This window comes from Vipera berus (genome assembly GCF_964194415.1).
Source record: "Vipera berus genome assembly, chromosome: 8".
NCBI lineage: Eukaryota > Metazoa > Chordata > Lepidosauria > Squamata > Viperidae > Vipera > Vipera berus.
In genome coordinates, this window is record NC_138211.1 from 10,067,630 (window position 1) to 10,090,362 (window position 22,733).

General features: G+C 42.7%; 1 protein-coding gene across 1 annotated transcript in view; it reads left to right on the forward strand.

Annotated features, from left to right (window-relative positions):
- ROBO3 (roundabout guidance receptor 3) overlaps positions 1–22,733 on the forward strand; it is a gene marked incomplete at its 5' end in the record, with an annotated part of 230,046 nt that overhangs the window by 178,038 nt on the left and 29,275 nt on the right. The window contains 3 exons of the mRNA XM_081334165.1: positions 2,777–2,901; positions 7,312–7,483; positions 17,237–17,442. Coding sequence (XP_081190291.1) covers positions 2,777–2,901; positions 7,312–7,483; positions 17,237–17,442 — 503 coding nt within the window. The remainder of the gene's footprint in view (positions 1–2,776; positions 2,902–7,311; positions 7,484–17,236; positions 17,443–22,733) is intronic.

The following is a 22,733-nucleotide window of genomic DNA, read 5'->3' on the forward strand; positions in this document are numbered from 1 at the left end:
GAACAAGAAATTTGCTCTTGAGTCTTCACTCTAAATCTGACAGAGACTGTTATTAAATATGTTGGGAAGAAGGACATTTTTATGGCCGTGTTTAGAGACAACACGGCTGATCTATGGAATTGCCATCCTGGAGACAATGGGGAGGAGCCCTTTTTGATGGTGTCCTGGTCACCACAAAGGAGACTGAGATGTTGTAAGTCCCACCCATCCCCCTTTTTTAAAAAAAAAAAATTCCAGACAACAAAACGGGAGAACCATTTGCAGTCATCCCATCCTGGGTCAGTGTTGAGGGACATACACCAATCCCACCATCTTTCTGTATCTCTCTGTCCCTCCCTCCTTCTACTTCTCACACACACACACACACACACACACACACACACACACACACACACACACAGGACTGTGGGACTGGAAAAAGTAGAATTATTTTTGCCTGCACCACAAGGGAGGATAAAATAAAGGTCCCTATTGCCACTTTACATAGGACTGGAGGAAGTGGGTTTAACTCCAAACAACTCCATCAGATTAGAACATGGTATGGTATTAACATCAATAGAAGAGAATATTTGTAGCTCATCATTGAACTGTGGAATCTTTGGTGCTCTCTGAACTTGGTTGTTTACCTGCAGACATGTCATTGCCCAGCTAGGTAACATATGATGATTCTCATGCTGATAATTTGATCATGTTACCTAGTTGGTTAATGAAACATCTAATAATTGAGTTCAGAGAGCATCAAGGACTCCACATTAACACCAAGCATGACCCAGTTAAACATAGTGTTTGAACAGGATTGTATTTAATTCCTTTTAAATTAAAATCAGATCAAATTTAGTTTATTATGATGAAATGGACTGTTTCCAACTGCAGCCCTTAACTTAACCTAGAGACTGGAGAGAAAAATAAGATTTTTCCTTGATGTCCTCTGATATTATATACAGTAGGCAAAGAGTTGTCCTCTTTCTATGCTGAATTAGAATTCCCATAATTTCTTTCCATTGGCCATGTTGATGGGGGCTATCAGGGAACGAGAACATACAACTACTAGTCCTACTTTGGCTGTAACAATAACTAACCAATAGGCAAGCTTTTTTGGAGAGGATGCTTAAAGCAGGATGCTGTCACCCCAAGGACCAAATCTCTGCTAATCACCTGGCTCTGTTGGCAACACATGTTCCAAAAGGGAATTGCAGTAGACTATTTCAATACAGGATGAATTGATATCATGTTTCTTCAGATGCTCATTTCTTTGATTGGGCAGCCTTTTGATCCCTATTTTCACTTACATCACTGTTTCTGAAGTATAGTAATATCCCTTCTCTTTTCCTACCTAGTATCAACCCCAACACAAGGGTTAGTTTAAGGAAACCAGTGCAAGAGATGAAAGCCATCCAGCCCTTCAGCACTAACTTCCCATTTAAATTCTATCTGCACGTATTCCATTCTACCTCCCAACCAAACATTTCTCCTGTCAATCAATAACTATTAACAATCAGCAGGGATTTCCCTCCCACCCCTCTTTTCTTTCTATGGATGTTGTCCAAGGGAAGATGGCAAGCAAGCAAGCCCACCATTTCTCTTATAGGCTCATACATCTCTCCTGATTAGCATGTGGGTAACCCACCAATCTGTAACTTAATTAAGGAGAGGCTTGCAGAGCCTCGCACGACAATGGCACACCTGAAAGTGTTGTTGTTGTTTTCAACAGCACCTAATGCCCCATAAATGCTTTACCCCTCCTCCTGCAAGAGGGGCTAGGAACATGCCGCCTTCTCCCTTTTCTCCATAGAAGAGAGGGAAGGGAGGAGAGGTGATAAGGAAAGTGATTAGCATTTGTAAAACCTGACTGTCATTTGTCTTGCATTGAGAGCTGAGATGGGGGGGGGAAGCTTTTCAAAAAGCCAGAAGTGCTCCGAAAGAGAGGAATTTACATCCGAGACATTATTCATGCTTGGGTGGTTGATTTAGCTGACTTGTTCCTTTTGTGGCCTCCCTCAGACTTCTTAAATGCCTTCTTCCATTGCAAATTGATATTCTTTGCATGCATGTATTGGGTGTTTTTTTTTTTTAAAAAAGAGAAAATCTCAGGGCTCTCTCTCTCAAAAAAAAAAACTGTTCTCCTTTGTTTGGTGTCTTTTCTTCTTTTTCTTTAAATTGTCTTTGGCACCTCCCAATGCTTTGAATCACCCTCTTTTCTTTCCTTGTAAAGCTGTTCTTCTGAGTCACCCAAACTCTGAAGCTGCTACTTTGGGAACTGCTAAGACCATTGATCCTTCTCCTTTAGGATTATCCAGAATGGGCAAAATGGAGAGAGAGAGGGATTAACCAGGACACATTCCCAGAATACTGAGTTCCCATGGCAAAGGAGCTGGTGGTTCAGGATGAAGCCAAGGGCTGACAAAAAAATCAAGTCCGGGCTCAATTCTCAGCATTTCTTGATAGAACTGGAAAAAGACTGTAGCCTAGATTTGGACTCTGTTGAGACTATAACTGTGGAAGAATTCTGCAATTGTCCTTCCAGCACATCTGGAGGACCTTGGGTGAATGTTGACTACACTGAGGTCGGGGATGACCCAGTGGCTGGATTTGATATAAGGGAGCTTTCAATCTTCCTAAAGGAAAAAAGGCCCCCTCTCTCCTTTATCCCCACCCCCACCCCATCCCCCAGGGTTTTTTACCTTGTTAGCCTTTAAATGCAAACATTGCTAAAGAGCTGCTGGTCTGACTGACCCATGATATCATCTTTCTTCCATCTCTTTTTTTTTGTCTATAGTCCCACCTCAGTTAGTTACCCGCCCACGGGACCAGATTGTGACCCAAGGCCGCACTGTGACCTTCCAGTGTGAGACCAAAGGAAATCCACCACCAGCTGTGTTCTGGCAGAAGGAAGGGAGTCAGGTAAGTTCACAGGCACATAGGTGTGAGAGAGTGTGCTTGTAGCTTGCATTTTGACCCTATTCTCACATCATGATGTGGTGGTGCAGAGTTTAGAATGCAGTACTGCAGGCTACTTCTGCTGACTGCCGGCTGCCAGCAGTTCGATTCTCTCTGGCGCAAGGTTTAACTCAGCCTTCCACCCTTCTGAGGTTGGTAAAATGAGGACCCAGATTGTTGGGGGCAATAGGCTGACTCTGTAAACTGCTTAGAGAGGACTGTAAAGCACTATAAAGTGGTATATAAGTCTAAGTGCTATTGCTACATTCAACAGGATCATGGAGGGGGGCACAGAGTTGTGCAAGCTTCAAAATACAGCCAATTGAACCAACTTGTGTGTTGTTGTTTTTTTGGGGGGGAAGGAATAAATTAGTTAACTAACTCTGCTTCCAGGGCAGTGCAAACTGTCTGAAGGTTAAATGTCCCTTGTAATACCTGTGATCAAGTTGAAATTTTAGGAAGGGTTTATGAAAATGGGCTTCTGTAGACAATTGATTCCTGTCGTTTTTCCATTTTAATCCCCCTGTGATTATACAGGGTGTAATAAAGGTTCATATAATCTTCTAACCTTATCTGTAGGGGTGCTAATCCTGAGTACAACTGGATGAAAAAAAAAAAAACACAGGAAAATGGGATGGGAAATGACAATCTTGCAGTTGCCGTTATGACAGCTGGGATGACTAAGACTGTGCCCCTCACTTAGCCACCCAGAACCTCCTGGTTGTATGGCTTATTAGATTTATTCCTCACATTTCTCCCTGTGGCTCAAGCTAGCAATTGGTTCTCTCACAGTTCACAGTTCCTCTATTGGGAAAATTAGACTGATAAATAATGATTTGCCTGAAGTTATCCAATGAACTTCCATGACTAAGGATAGACTTCCATTCAGAATTAAGATACAATGCAATGGGAAAAGTACTAGAGTCAGTTCTTGGTTTAATTTCATATTTTCCCCAATCTCATGCTGCCAACAGAGAAGGAGTGTCATAGAGAGAGAGAGAGAGAGAGGATGTTAAAGTGTTATGAATTCCTACAGGGTTGCAAACTGATCAGATTTCGTCTCTAATATTGGCCAGCTTCAGTGCATGAGAGGCTATCCCTGATGAAGATGGTCCTTGAGCAAAAAATGATTTCTTGTCTTGACTCTAAAGTCAGCGGTATTTTCCCATTATGGGAAGTATTTTCCCATTAGTTGATGTTTGTATCTTTATGGAAATACAGACAATGAAGATGGTTTGTACATGACCTAAGGACTATAGAAGCGTTTTGTAGGCTGGGGGGGGGGAAGGGTTCCCACAGCAAAAGTATCAACTCTAGATTAAAGGATCTAGTGGTCTAGAATCCCAACTTTCACCAGTGTAAAATAGGAGAAGGTGGGTTTTCAGCCTTCTGTAAACCACCTGTACACCTTGAGCCATATTCTGGGATGTCCTATAAAATAAGTTGTAGAAACCAGCCTTTACCCCAGGATCGGATTAGGCAGTACATTAAATCACACTTGTATTTAACATGTTTGGTTTGTCACAAATTACATTTTCAGTGGATGCTTGTAATTGTACTTGCTGTATTAAACATTGGGAATTGCAAAACCATGTCAGCAGACCATGTCATAAACAGCTGTCTTCTAGTCTACAATCCTCTACATACTCTTTTTTAAAAAAGGATTTGAATGTCTTCCCGTTTCTTTTGGCACCCAGATTGTTGACAATCTGGAGATATAAATAGCAATGTCTTGAGCAGGTGCGCGTTCTTGGAGAACTTCCTCACTGATTTGCAGGTCATCAAGCTGCGTACTATATTAGAAAACAGGGCAAAATGATAATTCAGGTTTTTTTTTCAAAATATAGGCTATTTAGCCACAGGAGCTTACAGAACGTCATAATAGCTACTGCATCCTTTTCATTTTGGTTAAAAAACGTGGTGTCACAGTTCTCTTAATTCCGTGACTTTTTATGTGAATTGATCTCTCCCAGACTTTAGGTTAAAAATAAACAAAGGAGAGGATTTGAGAAAAATATGCTTTATAATTCCAAGGATGATGCTGTTTTTTTTTCCTACTGGGCTGCCAACAGGAGCCAAGATTTTGCCTTACAAGCTAAAGCTGCTTGTGTCATCCAGATGTATGGGATAAGACTCCTCTCGGGAGAGCCAGTCTCTTGGAATGAACAATTGGAGTTTCTAAGATGCCTTTAAATAGCAGGGAGCTATTATTGTGTCAATTACATGCATCCTAAGAGGATCAGTGATAGAAAGGAAGGGGGAAGGGGAAGCAAGGAGGTCTAGTGCCATTTGAGGAGGGGAGGGGATCATTTGCTCTAGAGCAGGGGTGTCGAACTCGCAACGTCATGTGAGGTGTCACGTTGGATCTTGTCTTTTTTTTGCCATTGCTGGCAATTGGGTGGGTGTACTTTCACCATGACACATCTGGCTCGTGGGCCGGCAATTTGACACCCCTGCTCTAGAGCAAGGGCCAAACTTCATTCAGTGAAGCAGATGTCATATTCACAGAATCGTAGCATTTTAGGACGTGGGAGGTTTCTTTGGGGGGGGGGTCTTAGAGATCATTTGGTGAGTTCAGAGTTAAAATCTCTGACAGAAAACTGATCACATGGACTCTTTTTTTCCCCTGCCCCATAGAGAGAATGGGTAGGCTTAGCTCAGGGGTAGGCAGACTTGGCTCTTTTGTGACTCGTGGACTTCAACTCCCAGAATTCCTGAGCCAGCATGGCTCAGTATGGAAACCTCTCCCTTTCCCCTCAGCATGGCTGGCTCAGGAATTCTGGGAGTTGAAGTCCACGAGTCACAAAAGAGCCAAGTCTGCCTATCCCTGGCTTAGCTCTTCCCTAAGTGACAGGAGCAGACATGGTTGGGAAGCCCTTTTTTATTATTTATTTATTTATTTAGCATACGATGAGAACGTGACAGGAAAGCAGTAAACGTAGACACACAATCCACGTAGTTACAGGTAGCCCTCGACTTACGACCACAACTGAGCCCAAAAATATTTCTGTGGCTCAAGTGAGACAGTTGTTAAGTGAGAGTTTCGTCCCATTTTACAACTTTTCTTGCTGCAGTTGTTAGGTGAATCCCTGAGGGCTTTGAAGTTAGTCACACACTCGTTACGCAAATCTGGCTTTGCTTGTCAGAAGGTCGCCAAAGGGGGTCATGCGATCCTGGGACATTTCATAAATATGAGTCGGTTGCCAAGAGTCATGTGGCCATGGAGATGCTGCAACGGTCGTAAGTCTGGAAAATCGTCATCAATTGCTTTTCCCAGTGCCGTTGTAACTTTGAACAGCCATTAAAACAAATTGTTTTAAGTCGGGGGACTCCCTGTATATACAAAAACGTCTGATGGGGGTGGCCTCATAACTGGGTGCCCAGTTCAGCTATCCAGGAGATCACCTCTGATGTTGCTTTGTGCAGATCTTCTAGGGAACCAGAGAACACATATCATGGACCATCTTGTACAATATGTGTAATAGTTTTCATATCAGCACCACAATCACAACAAGGGGAAACTTTCTATCCCCGCTGATACAGGGCAGAGGTACCTTTTTTCCAGTATCACATCTAATTCAGTTCAGTTTCGTTCAGACAGAGCCAGGCCGGTCAAAACCAGGTGGTTTGGTAGAAGGATCATTAATGGGAAGCCTCTGAAGGCAGGCCATTTGTCTGCAAAGTTGTCTAACTTGGCATGTTTGGGACTGTTTGCTCTGTGTAGGCAAACAGTGTGAGTGGAGGAGACTAATAAAGGCTGTGGCCCATGCCTAAGCATTGTAGAACACTTCAGACATATTAGAGAGCCATGATTTCCTACCTCAGGAATGAGGCATAGTGAATCTTAACCTCAAGAACTCTTGTCTCAGTCTTCATGTCTCCAGAGAAGTTGTAAAACCTTTCCCTTCCAGTTTTAGACAACCTACACCTCCTTGTAGCCTCCATTCTCAAGAAATGGTGATTTATTAAATGAAAGGCAGTGAGAACAAGTGAAGATCACCCCATAATTCTAGACCTTGATTTGTTCTAAAACTACCTTTGAAATGCAGTACAGTTTCCTGTATGTTCATGTTTTATTTAAAAGTTATAATTCTGTTCTATTCCGGAGAGGGGGAAATGTTGTAGGAATTCAATTTGCAGCAGCCTCCTATAATTCCCAAATAAGAACTGGTCTCAGACAGGGATGTCCACTGTCAAAAACCTGTTAAAATGCAATTGCTTCAGTACTTCTTGAGATGGTCTTCTCATAACGGTCTCAGTAAAGGATGGATTAGCATAAAAAGGATGTGAAAAGAAAATTATATTGGAATTCTGTAATAGCTCCCAGCCATTCCCCTCATTGGACATTTTCCTCTTTCTTCTCCATTGCTACAGGTTCTTCTTTTTCCCAGCCAGTCCCCTCAAGCTACCGGCCGATTTTCTGTAGCTCCAAGTGGCGAGATGACAATTGTGGATGTCCAGACCTCAGATTCAGGCTACTACATGTGCCAGGCCATTAGCGTGGCCGGAAGCATCCTTGCCAAAGCTCTCCTGGAAGTGGAAGATGGTAAGTGTTTAAGAGTGTGAAGTTGTATTGCTTGCCTTTCAGTCAAAAAGGAGGGACAATGTACATATTGCTCCAATCCCAGAGAAGCTACAGAAAAGGTCCTCATAACAGTAATGGAGAAATCAGGGAAGGTAGGCAATTCTTAGAAATTTCAGTATACTCCATGTTAAGGATAGAAAGGGCCATCTCAAGGAACCTGGGTTAGACAATTTCCCAAAGTCTCTTGCTAAAGTTTGGTGGCACTTCATGTTCACACAATAAGCTCAACAGGAGATCATGGTATTGTGTGAACATCCCAATTCAATTAATCATGAAGGGAATAATTTTAGCGCATCCAGAGGTATTTGGGGCTAAAGTTACTTTCTCTGGCCAACCATATTTCACAAACTGTTTACTGGAACTGGGGGCATCATTTTTCTCTTCTGGCTTGTAAAATAAGAACTATAAGAGAAAGAATGGTAGAACCTGGGGGGCGGGGAGTTAAAAAAAGCCTAGAATCCTTATGTAGCCACAAGCAGACTAATCCAATTTCCCTTCCTTGAATTCTGTGGACCCTTAACTAAGTTCAAGCAGGTACTAACCGTTAGTTGACAAGATTTCTGTGCATAGGCTAGTTAGCAATAAGTCAATTTAAGTAGACCTTCACGGGTGAATCTGGTCTTTCACGCCAGGCAGGAACGATGTCAAAACTGAAGCTGTGACAATGGGAATCCTGTCCCTGTCTCCTTTATACTCCCCCTTCATAAAAGTGGGCGGATAGAGAGGAAGGGCAGTCATCCTCCCTTGACTGCCCTTTGCAACAGCTGGCAGGAGTCAGAGAACAGCTGCTTTCCAACCAATCAGACACTATTGGTGTACGGGGGATAAGTCACTTACCCAGAGGAGCAGAAGATTTAGTCAATTACATCTACCAAGCACAAGCAAGCTTTGATCCCATTTCTTTTAACTTTCCGCAGGCAGGAAAAGAGTTCCAGCCTCCCACCTACCATCCTAAAAAGATTTGTGCGTGCGTGTGTGTGTGTGTGTGTGTGTGTGTGTGTGTGTGAGAGAGAGAGAGAGAGAGAGAGAGAGAGAGATGAGGAGAGGTTGCAAGAAGGGGCCCGATGGATAAGCCACAAATATCACAGATACTTTGTAAATGATCCCCTCAAATGATAAATGAGAAGCCGATGCCCGCCAGATGTTTTCAATTTACTTCCCACCACGGGGAAGAGCATTGCATGTAATTTCAACCCTGTCTGAAGAACTCCAGGTCAGGAAGAAGCTAGATGGTGGACATTTTCTGTCCAGTGGTGGTGGTGTTTGTGTGTGTGTGTGTGGGGAGGGGGGGGAAAGCCAGCAGATCTTTCTCTGGTCTTCCAGCTTCTTCCTGGTGGCATTTCATTTTCATGGGCAGCAGGGAATTGTTAATGATTTCTCCCCAAACCCCAGAAGGATTTTTCTTCCACCTCCCTCCTTCGGCTTTCTGCAGTTAATTTTATATGGGGAGAGTTTCCTTGGCAATGTTCAGATGCCAGAAAAAAACAGGCTGGTCTGGATCAGAGGACCCCTCACTTTTATTGCTAGAAATAAAACTACTGGAAAGAAGAAGAAAAAACAGGAGGGGGAGAAAAGAGATAAGAGCTGAATAGGTAGGTTTCTTTCTCTCACTGCTGTCTCTGAAAATTGCTGGGTATTTCTTTTCTTCCCCACCCCCCCCCGAACTGCTCTCATAACTCTATTTCGGCTGCCCACCTTCCAAGCAGGTTGCAGTTTGTCAAAGCAAAAGGAGTCCCTATTAAAACGTCAAATTACAAGTCCTCTTTAGTAGAGGGGGAAGAGAGGTACCTCCAAAGCTATGTCTGCAAATAGCACCAAGGGTTCAGAAATAACAATCCAAATCAGTGTTTCTCACCTTTAATGATTTGAAGAGGTGTGGACTTCTTTTTTTTATTATTAAAAAGTTTTACAAACATTTTTAAATACAAAAAACTCCCTCCTCCCCCTCCCCTCTCCCCAACCTTCCCCTCCCCTCCCCCCTCCCCGACTTCCCAGAGCTGAATACAGGGTATAGTGATACAAGCATAGGCTAAAATATGCTAACAACAAAAATAAAACATTAAATTCTATCGCACTTTAACTCTATTAATAAGTAATAACAGATAACTAATTATGCATCATAAAAATCCCCTACTTATTCCAATGCTAGATGAAACTTTTTAGTCCCGTATTTATTCTGAATGTATTCAATCCATCTTCTCCATTCCACGATATATCTCTGTTGTGATTGTTCTTTCAAATATGCTGAAATCTTTGCCATTTCCGCCAAGTTAGAAACTTTCAAAGTCCACTCTTCTATAGTCGGCAGTTCCTCCTTCTTCCAATATTGCGCTACTAAACGTCTTGCTGCCGTGATTAAATTCAACATCAATTTAGTGTCTATAACAGTAGCAGTAGAGGTGTGGACTTCAATCCCCAGAATTCCCCAGCCAGCAGGATATTTTTTAAAAAAAAACAAACATATTGACACTCTAGAACAGACATGTCAAAGACAAGGCCCGGGGGCCGGATCCGGCCCGCGAAGTGGTTTCATGCGGCCCGCGAAGCCATCCTGGAAACAGTGAGGGAACGGCCCCCGCTGCCTTGGCCCTGGCCCAGAGACCCTCCTCCTGCCAGAGACCCTCAGATCTGTCCCACTCCTGCCCAGGCCCCCATAGGCACCCTTGATGCCAACGATGTAGAGCTGACCACGCCCACCCAGTAGGCCATACGCACTCTAGCCACGCCCACCCAGTAGGCCACACCCACCCAGGCCACACCCACCCGGCCCCCTGAGGGCAACCGCAATGCTGATGCAGCCCTCAATGAAATTGAGTTTGACACCCCTGCTCTAGAAAGAGCGCAGAAAAGAGGAACAAAGATGATTAGGAGACTGGAGGCTAAAACATATGAAGAATGGTTGCAGGAATTGGGTATGTTTAGTCTAAATGAAGAGAAGGGCTGATAGTATTCCAATAATTGAGGTGCTGACCCCAAAAGAAGAGGGAGTCAGCCTATTCTCCAAAGCAACTGAAGGTAGAACAAAGAGAAATTTAAAGAAAATATTCAAGGAGAGAACCATCTAGCATTAAGGAGAAATTTCCTGACAGTGAGAACAATTCACCAGTGGAACAACTTGCCTCCAGAAGTTGTGGGTGCTCCATCACTGATGGTTTTTAATAAGACATTGGACAGCCATTTGTTTGAAATCATATCAGGTCTCCTGCTTGAGCAGGGGATTGGACTAGAAGACCTCCAAGATCCTTTCCAACTGTTATTCTGTTAGCTTAAAGTCACTAAGTGTCAGCTGAAAACAACCAGGAATATTTGTTGAGTTCAAAGCACAGAACAGCTTATTATTGCTTCCTATACACAAGAATCTAGTCAACTAATGGTCAAAGCTAAATTGGTGCTAGATAAGGGTCAACAGAATTCACAGGGCTGGACTTGGGTCTCTTGTGACAATGTATTGACTCCAAACTGATGGCACGTTTAACTCCACCTTCCAGTTCAGCTTGCTCAACTCCTACAGTAAAGTTCAGAAACACAGGTCTAAATCATATGAAGGTTAAGCAGCTTCTGTCCACATTCTGTCTAGTCTGCATTCCCAGCCATTGTCAATCTCACAATGCTGTTTCTGGAACATCTGGATCTGGCTCTTGCAGGAGATGTTAGGCACTATCATGGCCCAAAGACTCTGGTGCTCCAGCTGATATCGCCTTTATCCATTCCAGCTGCAAACAGGCTTGGCTGAGTTTTTACTTTGCAGAATTAATGATGTGGAAATCAAAGGTTTTGCACTCACTTTCTTCCCTAGAGCTTCCCTCTCTATACCAATTATTTATCCTGATTAGAGGCCTCCTCTGTTGCCCCCCCTTTTTTTAAAAAAATGGCAACACCTGACCCATTGGTGGAGGAAAATGGGAAGAGATTAAGAAGACAAAGGAGTTTGTAACCTGAAATCCTCCTTTAGTTGCAGAATCGCCAGCTGGGTTTCTAAGGCAACAGAAAGAGGCATATTCTCTTCCTAAACTGCTCTAGCACACAAGGCAGGAGAGGGGGCTCTTTTGTGTCACTTGTTAAAAAAAATTACACAAAGCAATACTTTCTTTTTTAAAAAAGAGTTGTGTGCCCAGAATCTGCTAGGGAGGCATTAGCAACTCAGCTGAGCCAAGCAGCTAACTGGCTCCTTGTGCCCTTCTCTGTCCCTGGCATGTGGCGCTCAAGGTTTCAGAATCTGGGCTTCTGCAATGTCTTGCTGATTGCACCCACGCATGTCACCAAAGACATCAAGCAGTTTCCCTCCTGCATGGGAGATTTGGCAAGGCAGCCTGGATGGGGTAGCGGGAGAGGAGCAATGATCAGACCCCTTCGTGCACAACGACGGACGGGTGCAAGTCCCTCATGCTCAAGGCTTGGCAGGCGCAACAGATGTGTCTGTCCAAAGCCAGCTCCTTTGCCATGATTGATTTTTCAGGCCCCCTTCCTCCCCTCCCCTTGTGCAGGCTTTCACTGCTGATTGTTACTGGGAAATTCAATTGTGTGTGAACTTTTCATCGCCCTTTGTCCGTTTGCTGCTTCCCAGTCGATGGAGAGTAATTAGGGCTGTAAATAATGGGCAGAGCAGGTAGCTCACTACCTGCTGATGGAGTTTGGCCACTTCTTTGGTTTGAGCCTCTGGGGAAGAGTAAGATGCATCTCTCAGAAAGCTGGCACGATAAGCTAACCCTGATGCTTCTTTTTCCCCTCTGAAAACCTGCTTCTAAGAAGGGCAGTAGATCAAGCAAGCTGTTTACGTATAGAAGCTGGTGATATTTTCAAGCTCCAGGTATCATCATGCAGTGTTATAGGATAGCTCTGGTTTCTCCCCCAAAATGGCTGAACTCTCACAAGAGCCAGTTTGGTCTAGTGGGGAAGACATCAGAATAGAAAGTAGGAGTCTGTAAGTTCTAGTCTTGCCTTAGGCATGAAAGACAGCCGGGTGACTTTGGGCTGATCACCAGGAGTTGGTGAGTTCTAGTCCCACCTTAGGCATGAAAGAGAGCTGGGTGACTTTGGGCCAATCACCAGGAGACAGTGAGTTCTAGTCCTGCCTTAGGCATGAAAGAGAGCTGGGTAACTTTGGGCCAATCACCAGGAGACAGTGAGTTCTAGTTCTGCCTTAGGCATGAAAGAGAGCTGGGTAACTTTGGGCCAATCACCAGGAGACAGTGAGTTCTAGTCCTGCCTTAGGTATGAAAGAGAGCTGGGTGACTTTGGGCCAATCATTCTCTCTCAGCTGTACTCACTCAGAGTGTTGTTGTGGGGAAAATATGTTTGCCACCTTCAGTTTTGCAAAAATAATAAAGGCAAGAATCAAATCAATAATGAGATGCTTGCCAGAATTTGCATGATTAAAACCATCTTCCTCAAGATGTTGTGTGTGAGTAGGTCATAATCACCTAATACTCTACAATCTCAGAAGATTTCAACTTTTCAATTATTTTTGAGGAAAAAGCTGTGGGGAATTTTAGGATACAGTGAGCAACCTGACACCAAGGCGGATCTTCTTGTTGCACTTCAGTCAACATTAAGACTTCAGATGTATAAATATTTACTCATCTTTGCAATTTAGGAAATCACCAGTGTGTGTGTTGCGGGGGGGGGGGGGAACCTGCTTAATCTAGTCTTTTCATGTTTTCTTTAGTGGCAGGGAATCAAAGCTGAGCCTACCTCTTAATTGTGAGCATTAATCACAATGACAGCAGAGTATAAGGACTGCCACATCAAAAGAGGGCATTTGCTTTTGAACTTTCCCCTTCACAAAATTACTTTCCAGCCCACAGTGGAATGAGAGTGGGCCAGAATGAGAATCACTTTATCTGTCCAGGAAATGTTTGGCTCATATCCAAAGGCAAATAATATCCAGTTTCATGCAGTTTGTAAGCCACCTTGGCGATCCTTTAGGGAGCAATAGATGACTTTTAAGTACAGAGGATAAATAATTATGATGTGATTTGGGTTTGCGGGCTGTCAGCTGATCTGGAAACTCTAAGCATTTCCTGTCTAGTTGATCCATTAAAAAACAAACAAACGGAGCTTCCTATAAAGGCCAATACACATTTTTCAAATCACCCTGAAAAATATTAGCAAAATTAAAAGAGCCATTCCCTGCTGTTTATGAAATGCTTCTGGAACACGGCTTCTAAAACTTTAGTGCATCAAACGTAACAGCATTTATTTTTCTGCTCCTTTTTAGGTAGACATGGTGCCTTTATAAAGGGAAGCCTAAAACATTGAATTCAGAGAGCATTAACCCAACAACACATGAAAGCCTGTGCTAGCCAGATTCCTAGAAGAGCAAGGAGAGAACAGATTGTCCCCTGTTCCTCCAGCATTTCCCATTAGCATGAGGATAAAGAAGGACACCATCAGCAGATTGGGAGAAGCCCAAAGCCTGGCAGTTTAAAGGGGGGAGGAGAAAATCTGGGAGGAAATTGGGGAGGGGGAATCCTCAAAGTATCTCAGTAGGAGCTGAATGTGCTCAGCAGCCATGGAAAACCTGCTTGAGGGGGCGGGAATGGGAAGTCAGGAAGGGTTGATATGGGATATTGTATTGTGGAGGAGTGGATGGGTGGATAAAAGTCTGAATGTGGTCATTCCACATGGCTGCTTTTTATTTCTGATCCCAATGCATTTTGCTTCTCCAGTCCTGCAGTCTGGGTCTCTTTAGAAAAAAAAAACCCACCCCTACCCTTTACTCCCATCAAATGTTTGTGTCTCAGTACGCTGACCGAAAGAAGTCGGATAATATTTCAGCTTCGATTAATGGCTGTTTCTCTAAAGACAGAGGTGCTCTTTTAATCCTTCAAGTTCTGGCTAGTAACCCTTTCCTGCCCACCTACGGTTCTCCTTCCCCTCTCCTCCCTCCGCTCATGTGCTTCAGTTTTGCCTGTGTTCAATAAGGTTGTTATTTAGTGTCATTGCTCATACTGTCAGAGCAAGCTCCCTTCAGTGCCACGGATCAATCAGATTGATCCACCATAAAACTGGCACCCACACCAAGTGCTTGGAGAAGAACAAGAAACACTTCTCAACTAAGCCGGGGGTTGCTTATTTGGTTAGCCCAGCTGCTAGCTTTTTTTCCCAGCTCATAAGAAGTTCTTTTGCTTCTAAATCTGTATTTGATGAAATGGATTGGAATCGTACTGGTTGGATACATGCGGAAGAGGCCTTCATCCTGCAAGTGGATAAACAATGGCTAGTGATGATTTAATGAAATAATGCTGAATCAGTTCTGCCATGGACATTCAGTTGGTGATGACCTCTTGTCAGCAGTTGGGTCAATACCTCAAGCTAAGTCATGACCTGTTTTAACCATTCCATATTGAGCAAACTGTAGTTGGGATGTTCACACATCATCCTGTTTATAATCCACAGTAATGTAAAAATGTTACGTTAAACTAAAATCCAAGAACACAGGTTTTCTTTCCTATATATCTCTCACACAGGTCTTGGAAATTAGAGTGCTGTATATAGCTCTAAATATCTCTTTCATCTTTTTCAAAGTCTGTGCAGATGTTAGGCAAATACTTCTAACGTAAGCAATGTATTGAGCAAAATTATTTAACAGCAGTCAGACTGATTTTTTATTATTAGATCTCAGCCAAATGTTTTGTATCGCTGGCTGATTACATATTTCTTTTGCCATGTTCAATCGGAGGCAAACTCGAGAGTGCTCGCAAGGGAGGGGTGGAGGAAAGGAGAAGTATATATTTCTGCAATGTTAATTCTACCTTGGTCCTAGCCTCTGCCCAAGAAATACTTTCATGTGTTTTCTTCCTCTGCAGCAAACAATTTATGTGTAAAAAAGAAACAATGGTTCCATTTACATGAGTGGGAGACAAAAAAAAGGAAAGCGAGGCCTTTCATTGCATTCATAAGAGTTCAGTCTGCTCACCGTGCTAAAGCATTTCTATTATTGTCTCCCCTTCTCTGCATCTTTATATCCCACACACGTGATTCACACATGCAGATTTACCAGTCTGTGTGAACAGCATGTGTGAAGGAGACATGATGAATCTTACAACACTGCGAGGGTGTGTGGTGCCTCACTCCCACCGGTGGGTCCTCAATCCCTGGCAGTCTTGAACAAGGGCTGTGGCCAAGTTTGTGCTCAAAGAGAACACTTAGCTATCTGTGTAGAAGTCAAGAAGGCAGTTAGCTCTTGTTTCATTGTTGGGATGGGAGACAAGCCGTCAGCCCATCTGATGGCCACAGCTTGTTTGGAAGACTCAAAATATTTTATGTGGTTCATACAGTTCTGTCTTCTAGGAAGAGGAAATGGGTGGCTAAAAAACATCAAAGGAAAAGGCATAGGTAATTCTCACTGCTGCTTGTGATAGGGCTGGTCTTGCTATTGTTTGTCCCTCCCCTGGACCCCCGCTGCTTTCAATTACCCACAATGCTGCTGGTGTCACTCAGAGACATTTTGAAAAGGGAAGAACTCAATATCCCAGGAAACATTTCAATGATGTACTGCCAAGAATGAGAAGCCGCTAACTTGGAGATCACCCACCAGAAGCTACGTTGCTAACAACTTAGATCTGAAGCACGTTTGACCCCATGTCCAAAATAAGGTGGATGTGGGGAGGCAAATAGGATTAGGTAGAAAGTCCAGAGGTAAATGGAAATTGAATCTTCTACCCTAGAGAGCCACGTCTATTCCTTTACGTAGAGCAGGCAGGAGAAAAGGGTATGAGAATTAAGAATTGGAACAGCGATTGCAGTATAAATACACCTCATATCCAATGCACAGCAATTGTGGAATCCTTTCCTCATGGGTTTGTAGCTTTTCTACAATAAATATTATTTCGGCATGTTGAGACCCTTGTGTGCCTGCTTTAATTGCTTCCAGCCTGCCAACCAGGCACAGAGGTTTCTATGATTCCTACAGTTATTTCCTAACATGCTGTTAGGAAGAAATTTCTGTGTCTTCACTCTATTTGGGAAGAGGCTGGTACTAAAATAAAATGTAGTACAGGTATTCCTCAACTTACAACCACAACTGAGTCCCAAATTTCTGCTGCTATGTGAAACATTGGTTAAGTGAGTTTTGCCCCATTTTATGACCCTTCTTGCCACAGTTGTTAAGTCAGTCACTGTAGCTAAGATAGTAATACGGTTGTTAAGTGAATCTTGTTTTGCTATTGTCTTTGCTTGTCAGAAGGTCGCAAAAGGGGACACCACAACCATCATAGATATGAGTAAATTGGTCATAAATCACTTTTTCCAGTGCTGTTGTAACTTTGAAGGGTCAGTAAATGAACTGTTGTAAGTTGAGGACTACCTGTAATGAGTTACAAGAGAAAGGCTTCTGCTTTTCATTAGAAACTCTTCTTGCTCTCTGAGATCAGGTAGGTGTTGGGTTATGTGGAAGGTGTGCATTGACACTTTCATTGCTTTTTGTGGTTCTCCAGCAGTACAGCTCCAGGTAATCAATTAGTGCCTTGCCCTTAATTGTCTGCTTAATTACAGGTTACTAAACAAACTGGTGGATTTGAATTTTCATCACCTCTAGCTTAGATGCTGGCAAGGATCTGTCAAGAAGGCTTTCAACACACAGGAAAGATCAGTTCCCCCATTCGCTCCACTTAGAAAACACACTTGAGACATGAATAACAATCGAGAAACAAGTGTATCTGTAAGAATATCTGTATCTAATAATGCGCTGTCTTGGTTTTGTCTTGCATGAAGTAACAACTGATCGCATTCCACCGATTATTCGCCGGGGTCCTGTGAATCAAACCCTTGCCATAGACTCTACAGCGCTGCTCCAGTGCCACGTAACTGGGAACCCCCTCCCCAGCATCCAGTGGCTGAAAGATGGACAGAGGATCATGGGCAGCGATCCAAGAATGAGCCTGTTGGATAACGGAACGCTACAGATTGCAAATCTGCAGGTACGATAACCTTTCCTCTTAGGTAATCTGTGCAACATTCTTCCTCCTCCCGTGCAGCAGATCCACCAGAGGGTTCTTTGAGTTTTCCCACAGTTTCCCAGCTAGGCACGTAAAATGACTGCTGTGCTTGCAGTGTTTTCTTTCTTATCCCAGGGTTGTGTGGCTTCAGAAGATTCAGCTTTGCACAGTGGCAAACAAATAAGGGAGAATGTTCAACTTTTCCAGGTGCTTTTAACTGAGCTCCGGATAGGTAGAGATGTTCCGATGAATGTATAAGATAACGGCCTATTTGGGTTTTTTTGCAGGGAGATAAAATCGTCAGGGTGAAATCTGTCTCTTTCAGTTATGTACAAGGACACTTCACAAATACTGTATAGTTGCTTGCTCTTTCTTTTGAAAACCATGGCTACAAGCATCTTTTTCTCTGTCTCTCTCGATAGTTTCCACGTGTAAAAGTAGAGCAAACGGTATTGTCGCTTTTACGTGGCTAGGAGGGCAAAAGGAAATTGTGTAAGGAAGGATCTTAGATGCTGCAACGTTTCTTCAAAAACTAAGATTTAGTGTCTGTAACTTGAATTTCTTCATTCCCCTTGGGGTCCACCAGCCCTTATTTCAAATCTGCCTTCAGACCAATCCTTTCCCAATTCTTCAGCCAAATGCTTCCTCCAGAGTATTTCTGCTCTTCACTTCTACTCCCCTTTCCCATGGGACCTACAACAGCAGCAACATATTTTATTAAGGCCATCGGCCAATCCTCCAATTCAACAAAACCCTCAACAAAATCAGATAATAAGATTAGCATGATGCAATGTGTAGAATTACAACAATTCTTAATAGCAATATAAAAATACTTTGCAACTGTTATGTTTAAGCTCATGTCTACAAGGCAACATAAAATAAATTTCTTCCTGAGAACCTCAGAACTAGTTGACTTATAAGTTGGTTCCAGATATCCCAATAGACACCGCAGTGTAGAAGAACCCCTGTCATGTTTTCCAAGGCACGAGAATCAAGGGTCAAATCCTATTAGGCAATGCCCAACCTGTTTCCTCTTGCTCCCCTCAGCTCCCTCTTCTTCTGACTTTCCTTATACTTTCTTCCATTTTATCTTTCAGAAGTTGATCTCGCCGTAGTGAACTACTTGTCAGGATTCATTCATTATGCCATCATAATTTGCTTTACGTGATTGGAGGGAAAACTCATTAATAGCAATAGCACCTAGAGTTATATACTGCCTCAGAGTGCTTTATAGCATGCTCTAGGCCAGGGGTGTCAAACTCTGGCCTGTGGGCTGGATGTGTCATGCTGAAACCGCACCCACCCCATTGCCAGCAATGGGAAAAAAGTCATGGTACGTTGCAACACGTCACGTGACGTTGCAAGTTTGATAACCTTGCTCTAAGCAGTGTATAATGTCAGCATATTGCCCCCCAACAGTTTGAGTCCTCATTTTACTGACCTTGGAAGGACAGAAGGCTGAGTCAACTTGGAGCCCTATTAGGATCGAACTCCAGGCTGTGAGCAGAGTTTGCCTGCAATGCTGCATTCTAACCATTGCGGCACCAGAGGTCTGAATGCCAGATGCCTATTCTGGTTCATCCAACGTGCTACACCAAATTCAAACCGAATAAGGTGCAGCTTAGGAATCATGCAGCCCAACTGCCATAAGGATACTCTTGGTGGATTTCCCACTGGTTTCAACCCATTATCCTCCCATAACTATTTTTATGCAATCAAATCAACATGAGATTATGCTCTTTCCCCTTCTTTCCCCCAGTTCTAGTATTTTGGAATTTTGTGATGCCTCTCTTCTTCCTCCCAGATCATGACTTCTTATATCAGGGAAAATTCAATCTCTCTAGTGAACAAGCAGCCAGCTAGTAATTGAATGCTACAACCTAGCTAGGGATTAAATTGCTTGCTTTCATAACTGTGCTAAATAGCTCAGTAATGAAATTACTCAGTAGAAGGGAGACTGTAATTGCACGGTTCAGAAGTTGAAAAAGAATTCTTAAATACTCCTGAAAGCTAACAGAGAGAATGGGCCCATAAGCTACTGTGTACTTATTAAGAAATTAATGTTGTTAACAGGCACTAAGCAATTCCTTTGTTTTACTGGCTAAAAACAGCTGAGTGCAATTTTCTTATCCTTAACAAAGTAAATATCAGTAAACAAAGAACAAAGCCTGCCAAATCAATCCCTTTGCAATGCAGCTGAATCTGAAAGCCATTTTGTGGCGAAGGCCATTGTGAGCAAAGTTATAGCATAACTTTCTGCCAAGAACTCAAGTTGCAATTAACTCTTTTTAACCAGGGTTCTCCAGCCAGAGGTATTTGCTGTCCAGTTACTTTAATCTTTTCAGAAAACCATAATTGTCTCAGTGCAATGATAGAATCAAGCCAATTATACTACTGTTTTGTGGTTGGTGTTCAAAGCTGAATTTCTAAACTAGGAATATCTAAGTTCAGAGAGGGGAGTTGTTTTGCTTCTTGGAATGATATTTGGGGATGTGGCTTTTTAAACAAAAACAAAAAAACCAAAATACATTCTTGAAAACATTCCTAGAGATTTAATTTGCCTATTTTAAGCGTTAAAGAAAAATCACATTGGAGAAAACTATACTTTGGTTGCTGAATTCTAGTAATAATATACTTAAGAAGCTTTGGATCTTCAACAAAATCCCCTCTATCCATGGGCCTTGATCACCCCCATCCTAGATGTTAACTGGATTGTTAGTATATAATGCAGTTTATAAAGCCATATTTTATGGCTTCCTATGCTGTGTAAAGCAAGCTATTCTGTTTCTTTCCAGCTATGTTTTAACTGAACACATGAATCCAGCTTCTGTGATGCTTTAGGTCCAATCAGCAGAGAAATCACAAGAGCCACAATGAAATAATCAATGTTTGAGCTTGGCTCTACCCTAGTGTAGCAGGGCTGACATTCTGGATTCTAGATTTAATAATTTTACAAAGAGGAATTCAATCTGCTTGTTGTTTACTTTTGATCCTGAAGTCTCATTAGACAGTTCTGATTGTGGGTCTAATGCTTTTTGGGTAGGGACTCAGCTTTGATTGCCATGTTGAATCAAGTATTGGCTAAAACTGGGGGGGGGGGGTTCTTCAAACTTGGCCCTTTTATGACTTAAGGACCTCTGGCTGAGGAATTCTGGGAGTTGAAGTCCACAAGTCATAAAAGGGCCAACTTTGAAGACCCCTGGGCTAAAATAAACTTCCTTCGGTAATTCTTTCACCCAGTAGTCCTAACTGATAAAATGCACTTCTTGGAAGAAAAACAACTGAATTATTGTGGCCTATTGACCCAACTGCTGATTGTGTCAGGACCTTGGAGAGCCATTCTGGAAATTAAACAATGAGACCCAGACCTGCAAAAAGATAGAAGCAAAGCCCCTTGTTAATAGTAACCGTTATGGTGGACCTTTCTTCTAATTCGTCTTCATTATATATTTTTCCTGTACAGTCCAAAAGAGCACGTTCATTTTAAGGTGTCAACACCCTGTCATCTATATATACCTTTACAGACATGGTGCCCAATGTGGGGTTGGAAGTGTTAGTTGCTAAATTCTTGTAGATACAGTTCTAATACATGTGGAAAGCTGCGATAAAGGCAGAGCTCTTGGGATACTTCTCTAGGAGAGCCTTCCAGTTGAAAAGCATCTTAACAGTTGACAAGACAAATTTTTGTGTCTTGCTTGTTTACCTCTTTTCAGAAATTAACTTTTTCCCCAGTGAAGCATCGTACATATTTTGATGCATTACAATCACACGTGGTTAACAGTTTCAATTTCTCACTGATTCAGTGAGTCCAAAGTCTCTCAGCACTTTCACATAATCACCCCCTGTATAAGTTAATTTATGAATATTTACAATAAAGCAGAAGAAGGGGGTGGATGCGTGTGTGTTTTGTAGATGCCAAGAGATGCTCATTCCGTTGGGAGATGGGGGGGGACCGTAAACCATAAAGCTGTTATAAATGCATTGCAATGGATATAATGCATCAACATAATTTGATAGCCTAGAACAGATTGATAGTTGGGCAGAAAAATCATTCTGTGTGTAAAGGCAAGCGTGGGGACCACAAAGCATTTGATTTCATGCTGCTCCAATGGCCCTCTAGAGCCAGATAACACGTATGAAGAAGATACATCCTGGACGTTTATTCTGTTACAAAAACCAACAAAGACTTTTGCTGCATTTTGAAAAGGAATACACTTCTTATGGCATGAGGACCTGTCAGTTTCACCCACCTAATATCCCTGGCTCCAGCCAGCCCATAAACACGTACTGTACCAGTTAGATTTGGCTCAAGACATTTGTTATGTGTTCCACACCATTCTTCTTTAAGTAGAAGTAGCTTTCCAAAGCTAAAGGTTGAGGCAATTTTCCATCAGTTGCAGTTGCTGCCAGTTTTAAAAGTCCAGCCATGATGACTTTTCCCTGTCCCACTTTGGCATTGGCTCCACCCGTCGTGCAAATGTTGCCACTTAGAGATGCACAAATACCACTCTCAACAATGGCAGCAACAAAGATTTTGATTCTTCTTTAGCCAGTGTTTCCAGAAATTGAACTTGCAGCCTTCTGCCTGTAGAACAAGTATTCTGCCACTGAGCTGTGGCTCTGAGCATCTGATTTTCCTGTGGCATAATTTGAATCTTGAATTGAGGCAGATGTAGTGTAAAAGCCCCCAGACAAGGGGACAATCCTTCCTATCCTACAAGATCTTAGGTAAAAAAAATTTAGAGCTCAAAGCATTACACACTGCATTTCTTTGTAACAGTTCCAAACTGGGTGAGCCCAATCTGCTTTTTCATGCACTAGAGTCAAATACAGTGACAGGGTAATGTGAAAGTTATTCATGAATTACTTATCAAAACACAGACCAAATGCTAAACATGTGTTTGAAAATTAATGCCAGCAGGCAGCAGGGAGTGAAATATTTTGCGTTAGTTTTGTGCTTTCATTGTGTCAGAGTCAGGAGGTTAATGCATCAACTGGGTCCCAGAGCACCTAATAGCATTGTTTGATAGCAATTGTGGTGCTTTGCCCAGGAAAAAAATAGAACTGTCAGGTGGATTGGAAGGCTAACATGAATTAATGGTCCCCCCAGGATGAGTTGTCTTCATCAGGCCCTTCTGATACAGGGAGGAAAGCAAGTCAGTGGTCCTCAAGTCACAGAGCCCACCAGGTGAAGACTTGAAAGCAACTCTTTTCTTTCCTTTACTAGTTGCTCACAAACTCTAGTTCTTGGCTTTTGCTCATTGTAAGATTGG